Below are 18,641 nucleotides of genomic sequence, written 5' to 3'. Positions count from 1 at the left end.
CGGGGAATCACTTAAACATAGAAACATAGAAGATAGGAGCAGGAGTAGGCTATTCGGCCCTTCGAGCCTGCTCCGCCATTCAATGTGATCATGGCTGATCATCCAAATTCAGTACCCTGTCCCTGCCTTTTCCCCATATCCCTTGATCCCTTCAGCCTCAAGAAACATATCCAACTCTTTCTTGAATATATTTAATGAACTGGCCTCCACCGCCCTCTGTGGCAGAGAATTCCACAGGTTTACCACTCTCTGGGTGAAGAAATTCCTCATTTCAGTCCTAAATGGCTTACCCCTTATCCTTAGACTATGACCCCTGGTTCTGGACTCCCCGGCCATCAGAAACATCCTTCCTGCATCTAGTCTGTCCAGGCCTGACAGAATTTTATAGGTTTCGATGAGATCCCCTCTCAATCTTCTAAACTCCAGTGAGTATAAGCCCAATCGACACAATCTCTCCTCATACGTCATTCCTGCCATCCCAGGTATCAGCCTGGTGAATCTTCGCTGCACTCCCTCCATGGCAAGAACATCCTTCCTCAGGTATGGTGACCAAAACTGCACACAATACTCAAGGTGCGGTCTCACCAAGGCCCTGTACAACTGCAGCAAGACATCCTTGTTCCTGTACTCGAACCCTCTTGCTACGAAGGCCAACATACCATTTGCCTTCTTAACTGCCTGCTGCACCTGCATGCTTACCTTCAGCGACTGGTGCACAAGGACACCCAGGTCTCTTTGCACTTCCCCTTCTCCCAATCTATTGCCATTCAAATAATAATCTGCCTTCCTGTTTTTGCCACCAAAGTGGATAACCTCACATTTATCCACATTATAGTGCATTTGCCATGTTTCTGCCCAATCACCCAACCTGTCCAAATCGTACTGGAGTTTCCCGACATCCTCCTCGCAGCTTACCCTCCCGCCCAGCTTTGTGTCGTCTGCAAATTTGGAGATATTACATCCTATTCCCTCGTCCAGATCATTAATATATATTGTGAACAGCTGGGGTCCTAGGACCGATCCTTGCGGTACCCCACTAGTCACTGCCTGCCACTCGGAAAACGACCCGTTTATTCCAACTCTTTGCTTTCTGTCCGCCAACCAGTTCTCTATCCAAGTCAATACCTTGCCCCCAATCCCATGTGCCTTAATTTTGCACGCTAATCTCTTGTGTGGGACCTTATCAAAAGCCTTCTGAAAGTCCAAATACACCACATCCACTGGTTCTCCCTTATCTATTTTACCAGTTACATCCTCAAAAAATTCCAGTAGATTAGTCAAGCATGATTTACCTTTTGTAAATCCATGTTGACTTTTTCCGATCCTGTCACTGCTTTCCAAGTGCTCTGCTATTACATCTTTTATAATAGACTCTAGCATTTTCCCCACTACCGATGTTAGGCTTACCGGTCTATAATTCCCCGCTTTTTCTCTACCACCTTTTTTGAATAGTGGGGTAACATTAGCTACTCTCCAATCCATGGGTACCGTTCCAGAGTCTATCGAGTTCTGGAAGATGATCAGTAATGCATCTACTATCTCTAGGGCCACTTCCTTAAGTACCCTGGGATGTAGGCCATCAGGCCCTGGGGATTTATCGGCCTTCAGTCCCATCAATTTTCCTAACACCATTTTCCTACAAATACTGATTTCTTTCAGTTCCTCGATTTCATCAGACCCTATGTTCCCCGGCATCTCTGGGAGGTTATTTGTGTCCTCCTTTGTGAAGACAGAACCAAAGTATGCATTTAGTTTGTCTGCCATTTCCTTGTTTCCCATTATAAATTCCCCTGATTCTGACTGTAAGGGACCTACGCTTGACTTCACTAATCTTTTTCTCTTCACATATCTATAAAAGCTTTTACAGTCAGTTTTTATGTTCCCTGCAAGCTTACTCTCATATTCTATTTTCCCTTTCTTAATTAATCCCTTTGTCCTCCTTTGTTGACTCCTAAACTGCTCCCAATCCTCAGGATTATTGCTTTTTCTAGCCAATTTATATGTCCTCTCCTTGGATCTTATGCTATCCCTAATTTCCCTTGTTAGCCACGGTTGAGTCACCTTTTTTGTTTTATTTTTACGCCAAACTGGGATGAACAAATTCTGTAGCTCATCCATTCGGTTTTTGAATGTTTGCCATTGCCTATCCACCGTCAACCCTTTGAGCGCCATTCCCCACTCAATCCTACCCAACTCGCTCCTCAGACCATCGTAGCTTCCCTTATTTAAATTGAGGACCCTTGTCTCTGAGTCAACTACTTCATTCTCCATCTTAATGAAGAATTCGATCATATTAGGATCGCTCCGACCCAAGGGGTCTCGTACAACAAGATTGCTAATTAATCCTTTCTCGTTGCATAATACCCAGTCTAAGATTCCTTCAAAAGCTTCGCAGGCTCAACAAGAATTGTAACCTTAAAGCTGTCACAGCCGAGCAGTACCAGAAGGAGCTAATTCACGATTCCTTTATTAATGGAATTACATCTCCCTTCATATGCCAGCGTCTATTGGAGAATAAAACCCTCGAGTTACAGGCAGCCTATGACCAGGCGTGTTCCCTGGACTTAGCAAAGAGGAATGCAGATACCTATCTTTTACCTCGTGCACGGGCTGCTGCTATCACTTTTAATGACTCCTTCGATAGGTCTCGGGCGGAAGCCCTCACTGATGATGGCTCTAACCTAGCGGATGACAACCCTACCCTAGAAGCCTTCACTGATGATGACCCCGCCCTAGCGGCATCTTGGCACTCTGGAAGGAAGTGTTTCTTCTGTGGAGGTGCGTTCCATTATAGGAAATTTTGTCCTGCTCATAACGCAACCTGCAATCATTGTAGTAAGGTCACTTTTCTAAGGTATGCCAGTCAAGAGCTCCTGTTAGTTTTGCACCTACCATCTATAAAACTGCTCCTCCCCCAAGAGCCACTACTAAGGTTACAGCTGCTATCTATGAAACTGCTCCTCCCCCAAGAACCACTACTAAGGTTATAGCTGTCAAGGGTAAAACTGCCCCTCCTCCCATCACAGCTATTTTTCCCCAAAGTTTGTCCCATGCAGCCACAAAGGTTTCAGTAAATGGACACATTTTGAGCGCACTAATTGACTCATGCAGCTCTGACAGCTTCATTAGTGAGCGGGCTATCAGTAAGTTAAAACTGCGTATTTACCCCTCAGACAGGGAAATTGCAATTGCTCCGACGACACTGACCACCAATTCTTCCGGCTTTTGTCTTGTCGACCTTATTCTCAATGGCCGCACTTATTTCTCCACCCGGCTTGGGGTGCTCAAAAACCTATGCAGTGATGTGCTCCTGGGACAGGATTTCCAGAAACAACACAAAAGACTCACTTTCGAGTTTGGAGGGTCAAAGCCGGAGCTTACTATTTCCAAAGTACCGTTTTGTGCGCTTTCGGCGGCTTCGCTCGATGAGCCCTCCTTGTTTGCCAATCTTTCCCCCCCGATGTAAGCCCATAGTCACTAAATCACGATGTTTCAGCCAAGATGATCGATCCTTTATCGAGGCAGAAATCTCTCGCCTTCTAGCTGACGGTATCATTGAGCCATGTTCATCTTCCTGGCGGGCTCAAGTCGTCGTTGTTAAAAATCCTCCGAAGCAACACAAGAAACGTCTTTGCATCGATTACTCGCAAACTATTAACCAGTATACCGACCTGGATGCCTACCCACTACCACACGTCGATGACACGGTCAATAACTTTGCCAACTACAAGGTATTTTCAACTTTTGATTTAAAGAGCGCATATCATCAAGTACCGTTAAAGGACTCTGACAAAAAGTATACGGCCTTTGAGGCCAATGGTCGGCTTTACCAGTTTTGTCGCCTTCCATTTGGGGTCACCAATGGGGTGGCCGTCTTTCAACGGGCAATGGATAGCCTAGTCAAACAGGAGAACTTAATGAACACTTTTCCATATCTGGATAATATCACCATTGCTGGTCATGACCAGAAGGAGCATGATGCCAATCTCCAGAAATTTTTTGACGTTCTCCGTCGACGCAACTTAACCTTAAATGAGTCCAAATCTGTGAAATCAATACCATCAGTCAACATCCTTGGATACTGGGTGGGCAACGGTGTCATCAAACCGGATCCGGAGCGACTTTGTCCGCTTCAGGAGCTCCCTCCCCCTACGAATCTCGGCTCTCTTCGTCGGGCACTCGGCATGTTCGCCTATTATGCGAAATGGATACCCCACTTCTCCGACAAGATCCAACCCCTGCTTCACACAAAGTCATTTCCATTGGAGGCAACGGCTATTTCAGCTTTCAACCTTCTCAAGCGATAACTGGAAAAAGCATTGACTTTAAAGGGCCATTGCCTTCCACAACGCGAAACACCTACTTACTTAATATGGTGGACGAATATTCATGCTTTCCCTTTGCTTTCCCCTGTCCCAATATGCTTACTTCCACAGTGATCAAATGCCTTGATCAAGTCTTTTCCCTTTGTGGTACGACCACTTTCATCCACTCTGATCGGGGTCCCTCCTTCATGTCAAGCGAACTCAAAAGTTATCTCTCCCAATGTGGAATCGCCACAAGTAAAACGACACCATACCATCCCATCGGTAACGGACAGGTTGAGAGATACAACGCTATCATTTGGAACGCTGTTCGTCTTGCACTGAGGTCACGCAACCTACCAGACCAGCAGTGGGAAACTATGCACCCTGACGCGTTGCATTCCATCAGGTCTCTGCTTTCTACGTCCACCAATGTCACACCTCACGAGCGATTCTTCAGCTTTCAGCGTCACTCCACTCATGGGACGTCCCTACCGTCATGGTTGGCAGCTCCCGGCCCCGTGCTGCTCTGAAGTTTTGTCCGATCTTCTAAAAATGATCCCCTCATCGACGAGGTAGAACTCACGGACGTCAATCCCACGTACGTGCACGTGCGGTACCCTGATGGCCGGGAGTCCACCGTTTCGCTCTGGGACCTGGCTCCCTGTCCAGCCGGTTCCACAGACCCAACTGATAGAGGGACCCACGGTGATGATGCCGACACTCTGCGCTCCCTCGAAGATGACGCCCTACCTGGGACATCGAGAGATCTGCCGGCTGCCCCACCAGATCCACTCGGGGAGCTGAGTACTCCCCGTGGGATGGCCACCCGAGGCCAGGACGCCGGTCAATCCCCAGCTATCCAACAGGATGAAGCCAACTCTGCGCCTGTGGGGACCCGCACCCGGAGTCACAATCTCCCCAGCCTCCCTCGGGTCGATCATGGCAACACGGGCCCTATCGATCCACCGGTACAGATCAAGCGGCCCAGGGACCAAGACGTGCCTTCTAGCCATAAACAAAGATCTAAAAGACTGCGGCTATTCGTGGTCTGCCTAATCCGTTAAGAGGAAGTCGTTGGACTTCCAAATCTTTTAGGCAGGAAGAATATTATAAATCTCATCATCATAAATAAACTACTCAGTAAATAACACTGGACGGCCAGCTGGTGGCGCCGTCCAAGGAGTATAAATACTCGGGTGTGGGCCCAGCTTGCCCAGGGACATTTTGTAAGACAGGAACTAGTGAAGTACAACTAGACCTCCATGTTCTGAAACAAGTTGATTAAAGCCTTGCTTTATACTCAAACCAAGTGCGTAGTGAGTTTTATTACATCAGGAGGGATAGTTAATACTGAGGAGGACTGCAACAAATTACAGGAAGACGTTAATAAACTTGCAGAATGGGCATATAATTGGCAAATGTTCAACACAGATAAATGGGAGGTATTACATTTTGGTAGGAAGAATAGGGAGGTCACTTATTACTTGGAGGGTGAGAGTGTGGGCGGGGTAGAGGAGCAAAGGGATCTCAGAGTACAAATACACAAATCACTAAAAGTAGCAACACAGGTTAACAAGGCCATAAAAAAAGTAAACCAGACACTAGGTTTTATTTCTAGAGGGATAGAATTGAAAAGTAGTGAATTTATGCTAAACTTGTATCGAACCTTGGTTAGACCACACTTGGAGTACTGCATACATTTCTGTTCACCATATTATAAAAAGGACGTAGAGGCACTGGAGAGGGTGCAGAGAAGATTTACAAGGATGATACCAGAAATGCAAGGGTATACATATCAGGAGAGGATGAACAGGCTGGGTCTCTTTTTGCTTGAAAAAAGGCTGAGGGGTGGCCTAATAGAGGTCTTTAAAATTATGAAAGGTTTTGATAGAGTAGATACAGAGAGTGTGTTTCCACTTGTGGGGAAGAGCATAACTAAAAAGCCATCAATATAAGATACTCACCAAGAAATCAAATAGGGAATTCAAAAGAAACTTCTTTACTCAGAGTGGTGTGAATGTGGAACTCGCTACCACAGGGAGTAGTTGAGGCAAATAGTAGAGATGCATTTAAGGGAGACTAGATAAGCATATGAGGGAGAAGGGAATAGAGGGTTATGCTGACAGTTAGATGAGGAAAGATGGGAGCAGGCTTGAGTGGAGCATAAACGCCGGCATGGACTGGTTGGGCTGAATGGCCTGTTTCTGCGCCGTATATCCTATGTAAACATCAGCCTGCAGAAGCACTGCTGTTCTGAGGGGCCAATGAAGCCGAGCCTCTGTCTGTAAACCCTGTGACGTGGATAGTGCCTCCTGTGACCTCGGCCTCTCACCTGTGTAGCTCCCTCCTGTGCATGTGCTGATCCCACCACAGCACGTCGTTGCTGCCGTGGATTTTGATGGTTTTCCTCTTCTGAAATGCTGTCAAACAAATCCAAAGTGCCTCCCATCCTGATCTTGTCAGTTTGAAATCCTCAAAGGTTGAAAAAAACAATATCCACACAAGCACTCTCTGCCAAATACTTGCCAGAGTGAACTGAGACAGCAGCTACAATAAGTGAGCTTTTATTCAGATGGGAGAATAACAAGTTTAAATACCCACCTTAACTGCTGCTCAAACTCACCTCTGTTTCCCTGGTCATTTTCCCGAGCCCCGGGAAACCCATGCTGCCAATAAGCACCCGCCCGCATCCAATTATTAAATCCCCGACTTCGACGTGTAAGTTTCTTGTTGGCATCCAAACGCGCCTCCGTTAAACCCAGATGTGGGCGCGTTGAAGCTGGATTGCGCTCCTGCTCTAAAAACCACAAATTTTCACTCTCCCACCTGTGGTGTATGTAACCGTTCCACCTTTAAGAGAACTATTTTAAGAGATGCACTACTTTATCTTGGCTGCTGTATACTGTAATACCGGTGGTGACCACACCGGTATATAAGTGCTGTGTAATGATTTATTGGGCAGTTCAGCCTGACCTTCGACTAGTAAAGACCTGTTGAATTTATTCTTGTGGTCTGTGTGCAGTGATTCTTATTAACAATAACTAGAACACACAGACTTAACAGTGGCGACGATGACGATCTTACCCTGCGGCAGAGATATATCCAAGGCAGTTTAACGGGCGTCGAGAAGAGGCATCCGCCCTCATCATCCTGCTGAGAAAAGACTCGGGTCTGAAGAGCAAGGAAGAATCCTGACATGAAGCCTTCCATCAGCAACAGGCAGTGATCATCCCTTCTATCACGGTGATTGCGAGGATGCCTAAGCATGGTAACATCAACGATTTCGATGCCGATGTTGAAGATTGGGCCACGTATGTAGAACGCATAGAGATTTATTGTAAGGCAAATAAAATATCAGATGAAGATAAAGCACTAACCTTACTAAACTCAATGGGTGCGAAGACATACAGGCTATTGAAGCATCTTCTATCACCAGCTAAACCGGCGGATCAGGCTTTCGCTAATATTGTTGCTGTCCTGAGAAATCATTTGAACCCCACACCGCTGATGTTAGCGGAACGATTTAAATTTTATGCGAGAACGCAACTGAAAGAGGAAAGCAACGCGGAGTATTTAATTGAACTGCGTAAGCTAGCGAAATACTGTCAGTTTGGGGAAAGACTGACAGAGGCACTGAGAGACAAATTCGTGTGTGGATTGTCGAAAGAAGGAACACAAAAGCGGCTGCTTGAAGAGAATGATCTTACACTTGATAAGGCTGTCACTATTGCAGCATCGCACGAAGCCGCAGCGAGAGGCACTGCAGAAATGCAGCTGAAGGCAGCGGTACTCAACGTAGATCAAATGGCTTTGGGTACAGCGAAATGTTATTGTTGTGGAAAGACAACACACGATCAGAACCAATGCTGGTTTAAAAATCAGGAATGTAGAAAATGTGGCAAGCTTGGTCACATAGCTAAAGTATGCCGGTCAGGAAAGAAGACCAGCAACAAAAAGTCACCGCAGGAAAAGTGCAGAAAGGTACATAAGGTGGCTGAGAAGAGTTCGGATGAACAGAATTCGGATTCAGACTCCAACAGCAAGGAACTGGGTAGTCTGAGAATTCACAATGTGAGTAAGGAAGCTGACCTACAAACTATCTGGGTCACACTTCAGATAGCAGGAGTCCAAGTGAAGATGGAATTGGACACCGGATCGGCATTGACGGTCATGAATAAGCAAGATTACAAAAGGTTATTCACACATATTCCCCTACGGGATACGGAGATAGTATTGCAGACATACACGGGGCAAAGAGTATACCCCATCGGAAAGATAAAAGTCAAGGTGGTACACAAGGGCAAAGAACACCAAGGAATGGACTTATATGTACTACCTGAGGGAGGTCCACCACTTCTGGGACAGGAGTGGATCAGGAAAATAAATATGGACTGGCACTCCCTAAAAGCAATAACGGTAGATTCCGGAAAAAAAGATGTCAAACCTGAACGATTGTCCAGAATATTGGATGAGGCTAAAGAGGTGTTCCAACAGGGACTGGGAACACTGAGAGGAATTACAGCAAAAATCAAGATTGCAGAACATGCAAACCCAAAATTTTTCAAAGCCAGACCAGTACCTTATGCGATACGACCTGCTGTGGAAGCTGAGCTGGAAGGGCTAGAACGTTCAGGAGTACTGTCTAAGGTGGACTGGAGTGAGTGGGCCACGCCCATTGTTCCCGTCATGAAGCGTTCATCGAGTAACAAGCCAGGGGAACCGGGGAAGGTCCGCATCTGTGGAGACTTCAAGATCACGGTTAATCCGGTGCTTCACACGGTGCAATATCCACTTCCGCGGATTGAGGATATCTTTGCTTCATTGTCTGGTGGGAAACACTTCACCAAGATAGACCTGGCGCAAGCGTACTTACAGATGGAAGTTGAGGAAGAGTCGCGCCAGTATCTCACAATCAACACGCACAGAGGCTTGTATCGATATAATAGACTGGTTTTTGGAGTGGCTTCGGCTCCAGCAATTTGGCAGAGGGCCATGGAGCAGGTATTACAGGGAATTCCAAGCACTCAATGTTACTTGGACGATATCCTGATTACAGGAGATGACGATGAGGAACACCTTGCAAATTTGAAACTGGTGCTCACCAGATTGAAGGAATATGGACTTCGAGTTAATCGCCAGAAATGTGAGTTCTTTCAGAAACGGATCTCGTACTGTGGTCATGTCATTGACCAGGAGGGGCTGCACAAGTCACCTGACAAGATCGAAGCTGTTGTGAAGGCTCCCGCTCCGGAAAATGTATCCCCGTTGAGGTCGTTCCTAGGGTTGATTAACTATTACCATAAGTTTCTGCCAAATCTATCCACGGTGCTGCACCCGCTGAACGCTCTTTTGCAGAAAGAAGTACCATGGAAGTGGAGCGAGGACTGTAAGAAGGCCTTTCGCAAAAGCAAGGCATTGATCACCTCAGAGGAAGTGTTGGCTCACTTCAACCCAACGCTACCTATTCGTTTAGCTTGTGATGCTTCTCCTTATGGTATTGGAGCAGTACTCTCACACAAGTTGCCAAATGGCTTGGAAAGGCCAGTCGCATTTGCATCCAGATCATTGACCTCCGCTGAGCGCAACTATGCTCAGATAGATAGGGAGGCTCTCAGCCTTGTGTGGGGAGTAAAGAAGTTTAATCATTACCTGCAGGGCCAGAAGTTTACACTGCTGACAGACCACCAGCCGTTGGTATCCATTTTTAACCCTAAGAAGGGTGTTTCGGTGATGACAGCACAGAGGCTCCAGAGATGGTCCCTTTTCCTAGGGGCACATCAATATCAGATACAATTCAAAGGTACAAAGCAGCATGGTAATGCTGATGGGCTGTCGCGCCTGCCACTACCTACTGAGGAGGAGGCACCGACTGTTGACCCGGTGGAGTTATTTCACTCGACCATCATCGAATGTTTACCTGTCACCAATGCAAATATTGAAAGGGAGACTAGGAATGACCCGACACTGTCCCGGGTCTACGAATTGACAGTAAAGGGATGGCCAGCCCATGGTGATCCACTGTTACCGGCATTCTCAGCAAGACGAGAACAGCTGTCCATCTGTCAGGGAACATTGATGTATGGAACAAGGGTGATTATCCCTCCTAAGTTAAGAGAGAGAGTTCTAAAAGAACTACATGAAGGTCATCTGGGGGGAGTCAAGATGAAAAGCCTTGCTAGGGCTTATGTGTGGTGGCCGGGTATCGACCAACAGATAGAGGTTCTGACGAAAAGCTGCTCAGGGTGCCAAAGAGTCCAAAATGCACCTCCAATTGCACCACTGCATCCATGGGAATGGCCTTCAACCCCATGGCAACGTGTACATATTGACTTTGCTGGTCCATTCATGGACTCCATGTTTTTAATTGCGGTGGACGCACATTCTAAATGGCCAGAAGTGATTAAAATGACTACCACTACCTCGGAGAAGACGATCGCGGTGCTAAGAACGATATTTGCAAGAAATGGATTGCCAGAGCAAATATGTTCAGACAACGGACCACAGTTCGTGTCAGAGGAATTCCAGAAATTCCTGAAGAAGAATGGGGTGAAACATTATACCTCTGCCCCATATCATCCAGCTACGAATGGGCTGGCCGAGAGGTTTGTACAGACGTTCAAAAAGGCAATAAAGGCCATGAGCGAAGATCAGATTCCACTGCAACACAAGGTGGACAATTTCCTACTGGCATATCGAAACGCCACCCATGCAACAACAAACCAAAGTCCTGCCATGATGTTCTATAACAGGAGGTTGCGGTCCAGGTTGGACTTGTTAAAACCAAATGTGCGGAGGGAAGTCGAAAACAAACAGTTCCAGCATATCAATAACAAGCCCACTCGGAGTTTTGAAATAGGACAACCGGTGTTAGCCAGGGACTATAAAAACGAGAAATGGCAATCTGGAACAATTCGGGCCAGACAAGGACCCCTGATGTACACGGTAGATGTTGGTGAAAACGTAATGCGACGTTATGCTGACCAACTGGTGGGATCGAGAACAAGGGTCGAGCCCATGGTTACGACAGAGACAACCGTGGAGGAAGTTAGTGAACCTGAAGCATCTACCTCAGAAGTGAATATACCTGATGATGATGTCCTATCCATAGGGGATCAACTAGATGAGTCACCCCAGCAACGAGAACCAGAGACCCCTGAAAGGCGTTATCCGTCTCGGATCAGGAGGCCTCCTCAGAGACTGAATCTGTGAACTGTTTTTTACATGAAGTTGTGTATATATGTTATTATGTTATGTTAAATGGGGAATATATACTGTTAAGCTAAAAAGGGAGGATTGTGGTGTATGTAACCGTTCCACCTTTAAGAGAACTATTTTAAGAGATGCACTACTTTATCTTGGCTGCTGTATACTGTAATACCGGTGGTGACCACACCGGTATATAAGTGCTGTGTAATGATTTATTGGGCAGTTCAGCCTGACCTTCGACTAGTAAAGACCTGTTGAATTTATTCTTGTGGTCTGTGTGCAGTGATTCTTATTAACAATAACTAGAACACACAGACTTAACACCACCCACTCCCAACCCACCTGTTCTTGGGGGTTAAATTTCCCATTATTAACATTTGCCAAATGACTTACTTGTTTGGTACTCCGTGAACGTTTGTTAGTACTGAGAAATTGCTCCTCACGCTCCGCAAGCTGGCCAGTACCTGAAAAAATAAAAGTGGATTCGGTTTATTCATGCAACATAAAGATTACTTAGAGGTCTTTGGATAATTCAGCTTGTAAATGCATTGCCTGGCTGGGAACTGACTCAGTGCTAGGTTCAATTCCCCTTCTGTTCTAAGGTAACTGACTTCAGCTGGGCAGCAGGCAAGGTGCTACAGTTGGACCCATTGGGGATGAAATTGAGCTGCAGATTCACTATCAGCCCGTTTCATGTTACTGGAGGTGACCAATTTCACCCCCATTGATCCTCAGGGAGTGAGGAGAAAAAATGTCAGACAAGGTTCCATTCTGAAATGCCATCCAACCACTTTTGCTGGAAAATGTCCATGTGTGGACAAATTGCCCTCCCAGCAACCCTTGCTGAAATGATCCTATTTGTGGACAGATTGCCATCCAGCAGCGACCCTTGCTGGAACGTACCCAAGTATACATCAGGGAGGAAAGGATTGGGCTTAGTCAAACAGCCCATAGACATACTGGCTGGGATTTCTCACTATTGCAAAATTTTGGCGCATTTTTGGCACAGCAAGGGTGTGTGTTATTTGCATACAATTATAATATGCCCACTCAAATTTGAACAGACATGTAATACCCTTGAATATACTTCTGGGGAAATATGTTGGAAGTGCTGGGGTCGAGTGGGGGATGGCAGAGCAGCTCTTGAAAGTTTTCCCACCAAATTCCATCCGAGTTTGCCAGGTAATTGATGTAACTTGAGCAGAAAAGACTGCCCACTATTTAGACGGGGTACTAAAGGGCAACTGGCATCTGTGGATTCATGCCCCAAAGAGTAAGCTTTCAAGAGACAAAGAGGAAATTAAAAAGTACATTTTTTTTGTCATCTGTATGGGAGGGACAGCAACATCGGACATGTCTTCTTGATAAGGAAGGAGGAAAATATCAGAGGGAGAACCACCCCTGTAGATCACTCTCGCAGAGACCACTGGTGCCAACTTTCAGATTGGCACTCTCAGAGTTCTGAGAATAGGTTGTCTGCTTGCCCCCTTTGCTGTGTAACGTGTATACCAGGGAAACAGAAACAAGAACAGGAAGGGAAGAATATCTGAGGCAAAGGGGGAGATATGCTCTCAACTAAAATAAGAAAGTTCAGGAAATATGTCCTTTTTCATTAGTGACAATGAAATTTAATATACCTGTGCGAATGGTGTAACTATCAAGTCATCTCCATGTCTGAAAATGTAAAATGAAATAAAGGTCAGTCAATTATTTTAAATTGTAGCAAACATTTTACAATTAGTAGATTTCATTCAGCACTAATCCATAAAATAATAATAATCCATTGGGAATTCTTCTCAACTCCTGAAACTATATTTTACAATGCTTAGAATGCTGAAAATGAACTTTAATAAATTAGGTTACAAATTACAAATCACTATGGCCTAAAACTTCGGTTGCTTTGTGCCTCCTGTTAGTGCCCTAAGAGGGCGCTAATGGGGTGCAAAGCACGAGCACCTAGGCGCGCACCTAGGCGCGACGCCGCCAACACCTCCTGCGAAATTCAGCGGGAGGTTAGTGGCGGCGGTAACCGTTAGTGTCCCATGGCGCTGTGCTGCCAGTGATGATGTCATCACTGTGCGCAGCGCCCTGCTCGCAATCTTCAGTAGCGCCCCCTGACTTACTGCCGGACGCTATGTCTTATGTGCCTTATTTCTATTGTATACATTTCTTCCCATTTCTAGGTGATGTGTAATCAATCTTTGAGGTACAACACCACCACAATGGCATGAGAGGATTGGAGTCAGGAACTGAGGCAAACTAATTCAAATTAATTAGAAATAAGTCACACCAAGGCCACCATACTTTAGCTTTTTTTATACTGCTGATTTGGGTACATTGGCAACTGCGCCTTTATATTTTGGCGCACATTCTCAAGGGTGGATGGGCAGGTGGAAGTAATGGAATTTAGAATGGATGACATCATTCAGTCCTACTTCCATCGTTTTTCATTTCTATGTAAACTTGCCCTTAGCCTGTTATTCTACAAGCAATTGATACAAACATACTGCAGCCCTATGACTTCCCTTCCCCAGAAATCTCTATTCTACGAGCTCTGATCTCTCGTGCATTCCTTCCACCATTGGAGGCCCCTAAGCTCCATGCTCTGGAATTTCCTGCCTAAATCCCTCCAATTCTTCATCTCCCTCTCCTCCTTTTAGATCCTCTTTAAAACCCAACTCTGTAAACAATCACCCCTCCTAATATCACTTTCTTTAGCTCAATGTTGATTTTTTGATTAGACCTTTGCTACATGCTTTTGAGAATTTTTCTTACAATAAAGTCACTATATAAATGTCCTCTATCTCTATCTCCATTTCTGGGGATAGGCTGTCAACCAATGTCTACTATAAGCCCACTGGCTTCCATAGCTAACTTGATTACACTTCCTCCCACCTGGCTTTCTTTAAGGATTCTATTCCATTCTCCCAGTTTCTCCATCTCCGTTACATCTGTTCTGATGATGCCATCCCCCCATACCAGTCTTTCCGTTATGTCCTCCTTTTTCCTCAACCAAGGATTCCCCTCCACCGTGGTTGACAGGGCCCTCAACCGTGTCTATCCCATTTCTCGCACTTCTGCTCTCACCCCTTTCTCTCCCTCCCAGAACCACAATAGGGTTCTCCTTGTCCTCACCTTCCACCCCACCAGCCTCCACATTCAACGAATCATCCTCTGCTATTTCTGCTACCTCCAAACACCACCAAACACATCTTACCCCTCCCCATTCAGCATTCTGAAGGGCCCATCCCCTCTGCGACACCCTGGTCCACTTTTCCATCATCCCCAACACCCCCTCCTCTTCCCACAGCACCTTCCCGTGCAAGCGCAGGAGACGCAACACCTCATAGAGTCATACAGCACAGAAAGAGGCCCTTCGGCCCATCGTGTCCGCGCTGGCCATCAAGCCCTGTCTATTCTAATCCCATTTTCCAGCACTTGATCCGTAGCCTTGTATGCTATGGCATTTCAAGTGCTCATCTAAATGCTTCTTGAATGTTGTGAGGGTTCCTGCCTCTACCACCCTTTCAGGCAGTGAGTTCCAGATTCCAACCACCCTCTGGGTGAAAAGGTTTTTCCTCAAATCCCCTCTAAACCTCCTGCCTCTTACCTTCAAACTATGCCCCCTGGTTGTTGACCCCTCTACTAAGGGGAAAAGTTCCTATCTACCCCCCTCATAATTTTGTGCACCTCAATCAGGTCCCCCCTCAGCCTTCTCTGCTCTAAGGAAAACAACCCCAGCCTGTCCAGTCTCTGCTCATAGTTGAAGCGCTCCAGCCCAGGTAACATCCTGGTGAATCTGCTCTGCACCCTCTCCAATGCAATCACATCCCTCCTATAGTGGGAGTGAGGCAAAGACCTGCCCTTTTACATCCTCCCTTCCCACCGTCCAGGGCCCCAAACTCTCCTTCCAGGTGAAACAGCATCTACTAGTACTTCTTTCAATTTAGCATATTGTATTTGCTGCTCACGATGCAGTCTCCTCTACACTCGGGAGGCTAAACGTAGATTGGGTGATCACTTTGCAGAAGTGTGACCCTGAGTTTCTGGTTGCTTGTTATTTTAATTCTTTGCCCCACTCCCACTCTGACCTTTTTGTCCTTGGCCTCCTACATTGTTCTAATGAAGCTCAACAGAAGCTCGAGGAATAGCACCATATCTTTCAATTAGGCACTTTACAGCCTTCCAGATACAACATCAAGTGGAGCAATTTCAGATCATAGCCACTGCTCCCATTTTTTCAGCCAGCAGCTGCTGGTAATGATTCTGCTTTTGTCATTTACACCTCTTCTAGACCCATCTTTTGTTTCTTAACTTGTCCCATTACCATCCCCTTTTGCCTTGCACCATCATCCCTTTTGTCATTTAATCTCTCCTGCCTTACATCCGATCACAGACCTTCCCTTTTGTTCTTTCCTCCCCTCCCCCACTTCTCCGCCTCTGCACTTGCTTAAAACTTGTTACATCTCTAACTTTTTCCAGTTCTGATGAAAGGTCATTGACCTGAAATGTTAACTCTGTTTCTCTCTCCACAGATGCTGCCTGATTTGCTGAGTATTTCCAGCATTTTCTGGTTTTATTTCAGATTTCCAGCATCCGCAGTATTTTGCTTTTGCACTATATAAATGTCGTTGTTGTTTTGAAGTTCTCTTCATGCTGACACCAAACTGCATCGTGCTATCATGAACAGTAACCAATGTTATACTGCATACACTCGTGTGCTAGTCCCCTGATTTCTCATGGCATGTCATGATTAGATTGTTGCTATGTTGTGCCCGAATGCCATTTTAGAGATTGCTCTTAAATGCTTTGGCTGCAGTCACCACTGTGAAAGGATTCGCAAATTTTATGTCTCCCCTGAAGATTTACTTCTGGCTTATTGGAGAAACCCTGGCTGGACTAAGTTTAAAAATCCAGGGCTCCAGGGCCCAACAAGATGGCTACGGTCAACCTCATGGCCAAGGCCTGCAAAGTTCAGGTTTGGACTGACAAAGAAGGAATGTTCCAGAAATTAGAAGGCAGACAGGCCTTCTGCAGTTATGTATGAGAAGCAAACAGTGGCATTTGGGCCTCTGATTAAAACCCATCAAGGCCGTTTGCACAGATAATCAACGGGTAATAGCTGCATTCAGACCTTCGTTAGCTGACTTCAACACTGTTTGGAAACGATCAACGGGGCATTAAAACTGGAATGGCCCCATCACAAGACCAGTTACACAAAGGAAAACACTTATGGGACGTTTAAAAACCGATTAACCGGCCATCCAGGTCGATGGGCCCAGAACGGTTTCCTTTGTATAGACTTCAACACGTCCAGGTCAGACAAAGAAACAAGCTGATCTGGCGAGTGATAAGGGCTCCCAGAAAGGGGTATAAGTAGTCCCTCGGGATGCCATCTCTCTTGCCTGGACTCCGGTGTCCTGCCTTACCATCAAGAAGATCGACGACGAAGAGCCCGTCCAGGGGAGCAGGATACCGACAGTTACCTTTGAATCACTGGGGTAACTCTGCTCTGGGCGGCGAAAACCCTAAAGACATCGGCAGGCAATGGGGCACGGAGCAGGCGTTCTAACATCCAAGACTGGTGAGAATAAACTTTCTGGCCCATCGCAAGACAACTTAGATAGGTGTAAAGGGTGGGAGTTAAGGGGATTGCTAAAATTGTCATTTTAGTCATTTTCCCTCGATGTGTCCGTTTCTCCTCCCCCACTAAGTGTAATTGTGTTACATACATAGTGATTTTCTCTGTATAGTGTTTATTTTTCTCTATTTTTAATAAACATTGGTTTTCTTTGCACCAAACCACTGGTCTCGTTTTGTTTATATCGCTGCTCGTAATAAGTCCGGTGGTCAGAACCAGAGGGGAAGCGATTCGAACTGCACGGGGCTGGAGCAACTCAGATACGCCTGACTGGCCAGACACAAACCCCAAACCAAAACTCCCTACAGAAATGGCGACCGTGGCAACAGTATGCAATATAACAGACAGTGGTGCGGAGGGAGAAACTGCAATGGAAGAGAGGTTGTCCACTTATGTGTGTAGAAAGGTTAATATCGCCAAGAAATGGGTGGGCGCTATGTTAAAGGCCGAGAGTCCCATAGACGCCGCCACCCAGTGGACGGCGAGTAAACAGCATAAAAGAGGGCAATTGAAAAGGCAGTCTGGTTAATGTGCTATAAGAAACAGGTCCTAGTGCTGGACAGGGTTGCAGCAGCACAGGCTGCCAATCTCAAGAAATTGGCCCTAGAAATGCAGGATAAGGTTGCAGCGGAAGAGAAGGTGCTAGCGGCGCTTCAGGCTTTAAGCCAAGAAAGAGCACAGATGGCCAAGGAACACCAGGCAAAAGTAGAGTGTCTGGAGGCCCGGGCCGTCAAGGTGCAACGGAACATCAGGCAAGGGTAGAGTGCCTGGAGTACCAGACCGCTGAAAGTAAAGCCAGCGCTAGGCGCAAGATGGAGCACTTAGAATACCAGTTTAGAGAGGTGAGGGGCAGCGAGGTAAGGCTGCAGGACACAATTTGCGACCTTACCCAAAAATTAAAAGAGCAGGAGGAGAAAGTAAGGGAGGTAAAGGCAGCATATAAGCTAGCCTGCGACCGGGGGTTTGAGGAGGCAAATCACAGGCCCTGTAGGGAGGAGATAGAAAGCTTGGGCATGGCCTTGTCAAGGGCGAAGGGGATGATATGCCTCATCAGCCCAAAGGTGGGCCAGTCGGACTTTACCGGCAACCCAAACCGAACCATCCCACAGGCAGCACCCAGGACAAAGTTGGCTAGGGAATCAGAGGTCCCACGACCGCCACCCATAGCTCTGAGTTTTCAGGAGGTCTGGCAGTAAGGGGGGGGCGGTGGGAGGATGAAGTGGTAGGGGAAGCAGAGCAGGCCCCGCTAGATAGGCCAGGACCAGGACCGGTGTACCCCCTCCGACAACGGAGGTACGGCCCGCCTGTTGATGACAAGGACCCAGGGGCCATCCAAAATCAGTTTGTGGTGCCGCATGGCACCCAACAGCTCAGGGCCATGGTTAGCCACATCCCTAAGCTCACCGAAAAGGGAGACCCCTCTCTGCACCTCAGGGAGATAGAACAGGCAACGTGCGTCAATGACTGCAATGACGCAGAGCAAGCTA

General features: G+C 46.6%; 1 protein-coding gene across 1 annotated transcript in view; it reads right to left on the bottom strand.

Moving 5' to 3' along the window:
- The window catches only part of pde4ba (phosphodiesterase 4B, cAMP-specific a), a 321,113-nt gene that overhangs the window by 263,487 nt on the left and 38,985 nt on the right, over window positions 1-18,641 (bottom strand). Inside the window, exons 3-4 of the mRNA XM_085982714.1 lie at window positions 13,151-13,187; window positions 11,907-11,977 (exon numbers count right to left, since the gene is read on the bottom strand). Coding sequence (XP_085838840.1) covers window positions 11,907-11,977; window positions 13,151-13,187 — 108 coding nt within the window. The remainder of the gene's footprint in view (window positions 1-11,906; window positions 11,978-13,150; window positions 13,188-18,641) is intronic.

This window comes from Somniosus microcephalus, chromosome 3 (assembly GCF_052327205.1).
Source record: "Somniosus microcephalus isolate GS21.2 chromosome 3, FLI_Smic_1.0, whole genome shotgun sequence".
NCBI lineage: Eukaryota > Metazoa > Chordata > Chondrichthyes > Squaliformes > Somniosidae > Somniosus > Somniosus microcephalus.
This window is presented reverse-complemented; position numbering and strand designations above follow the sequence as displayed.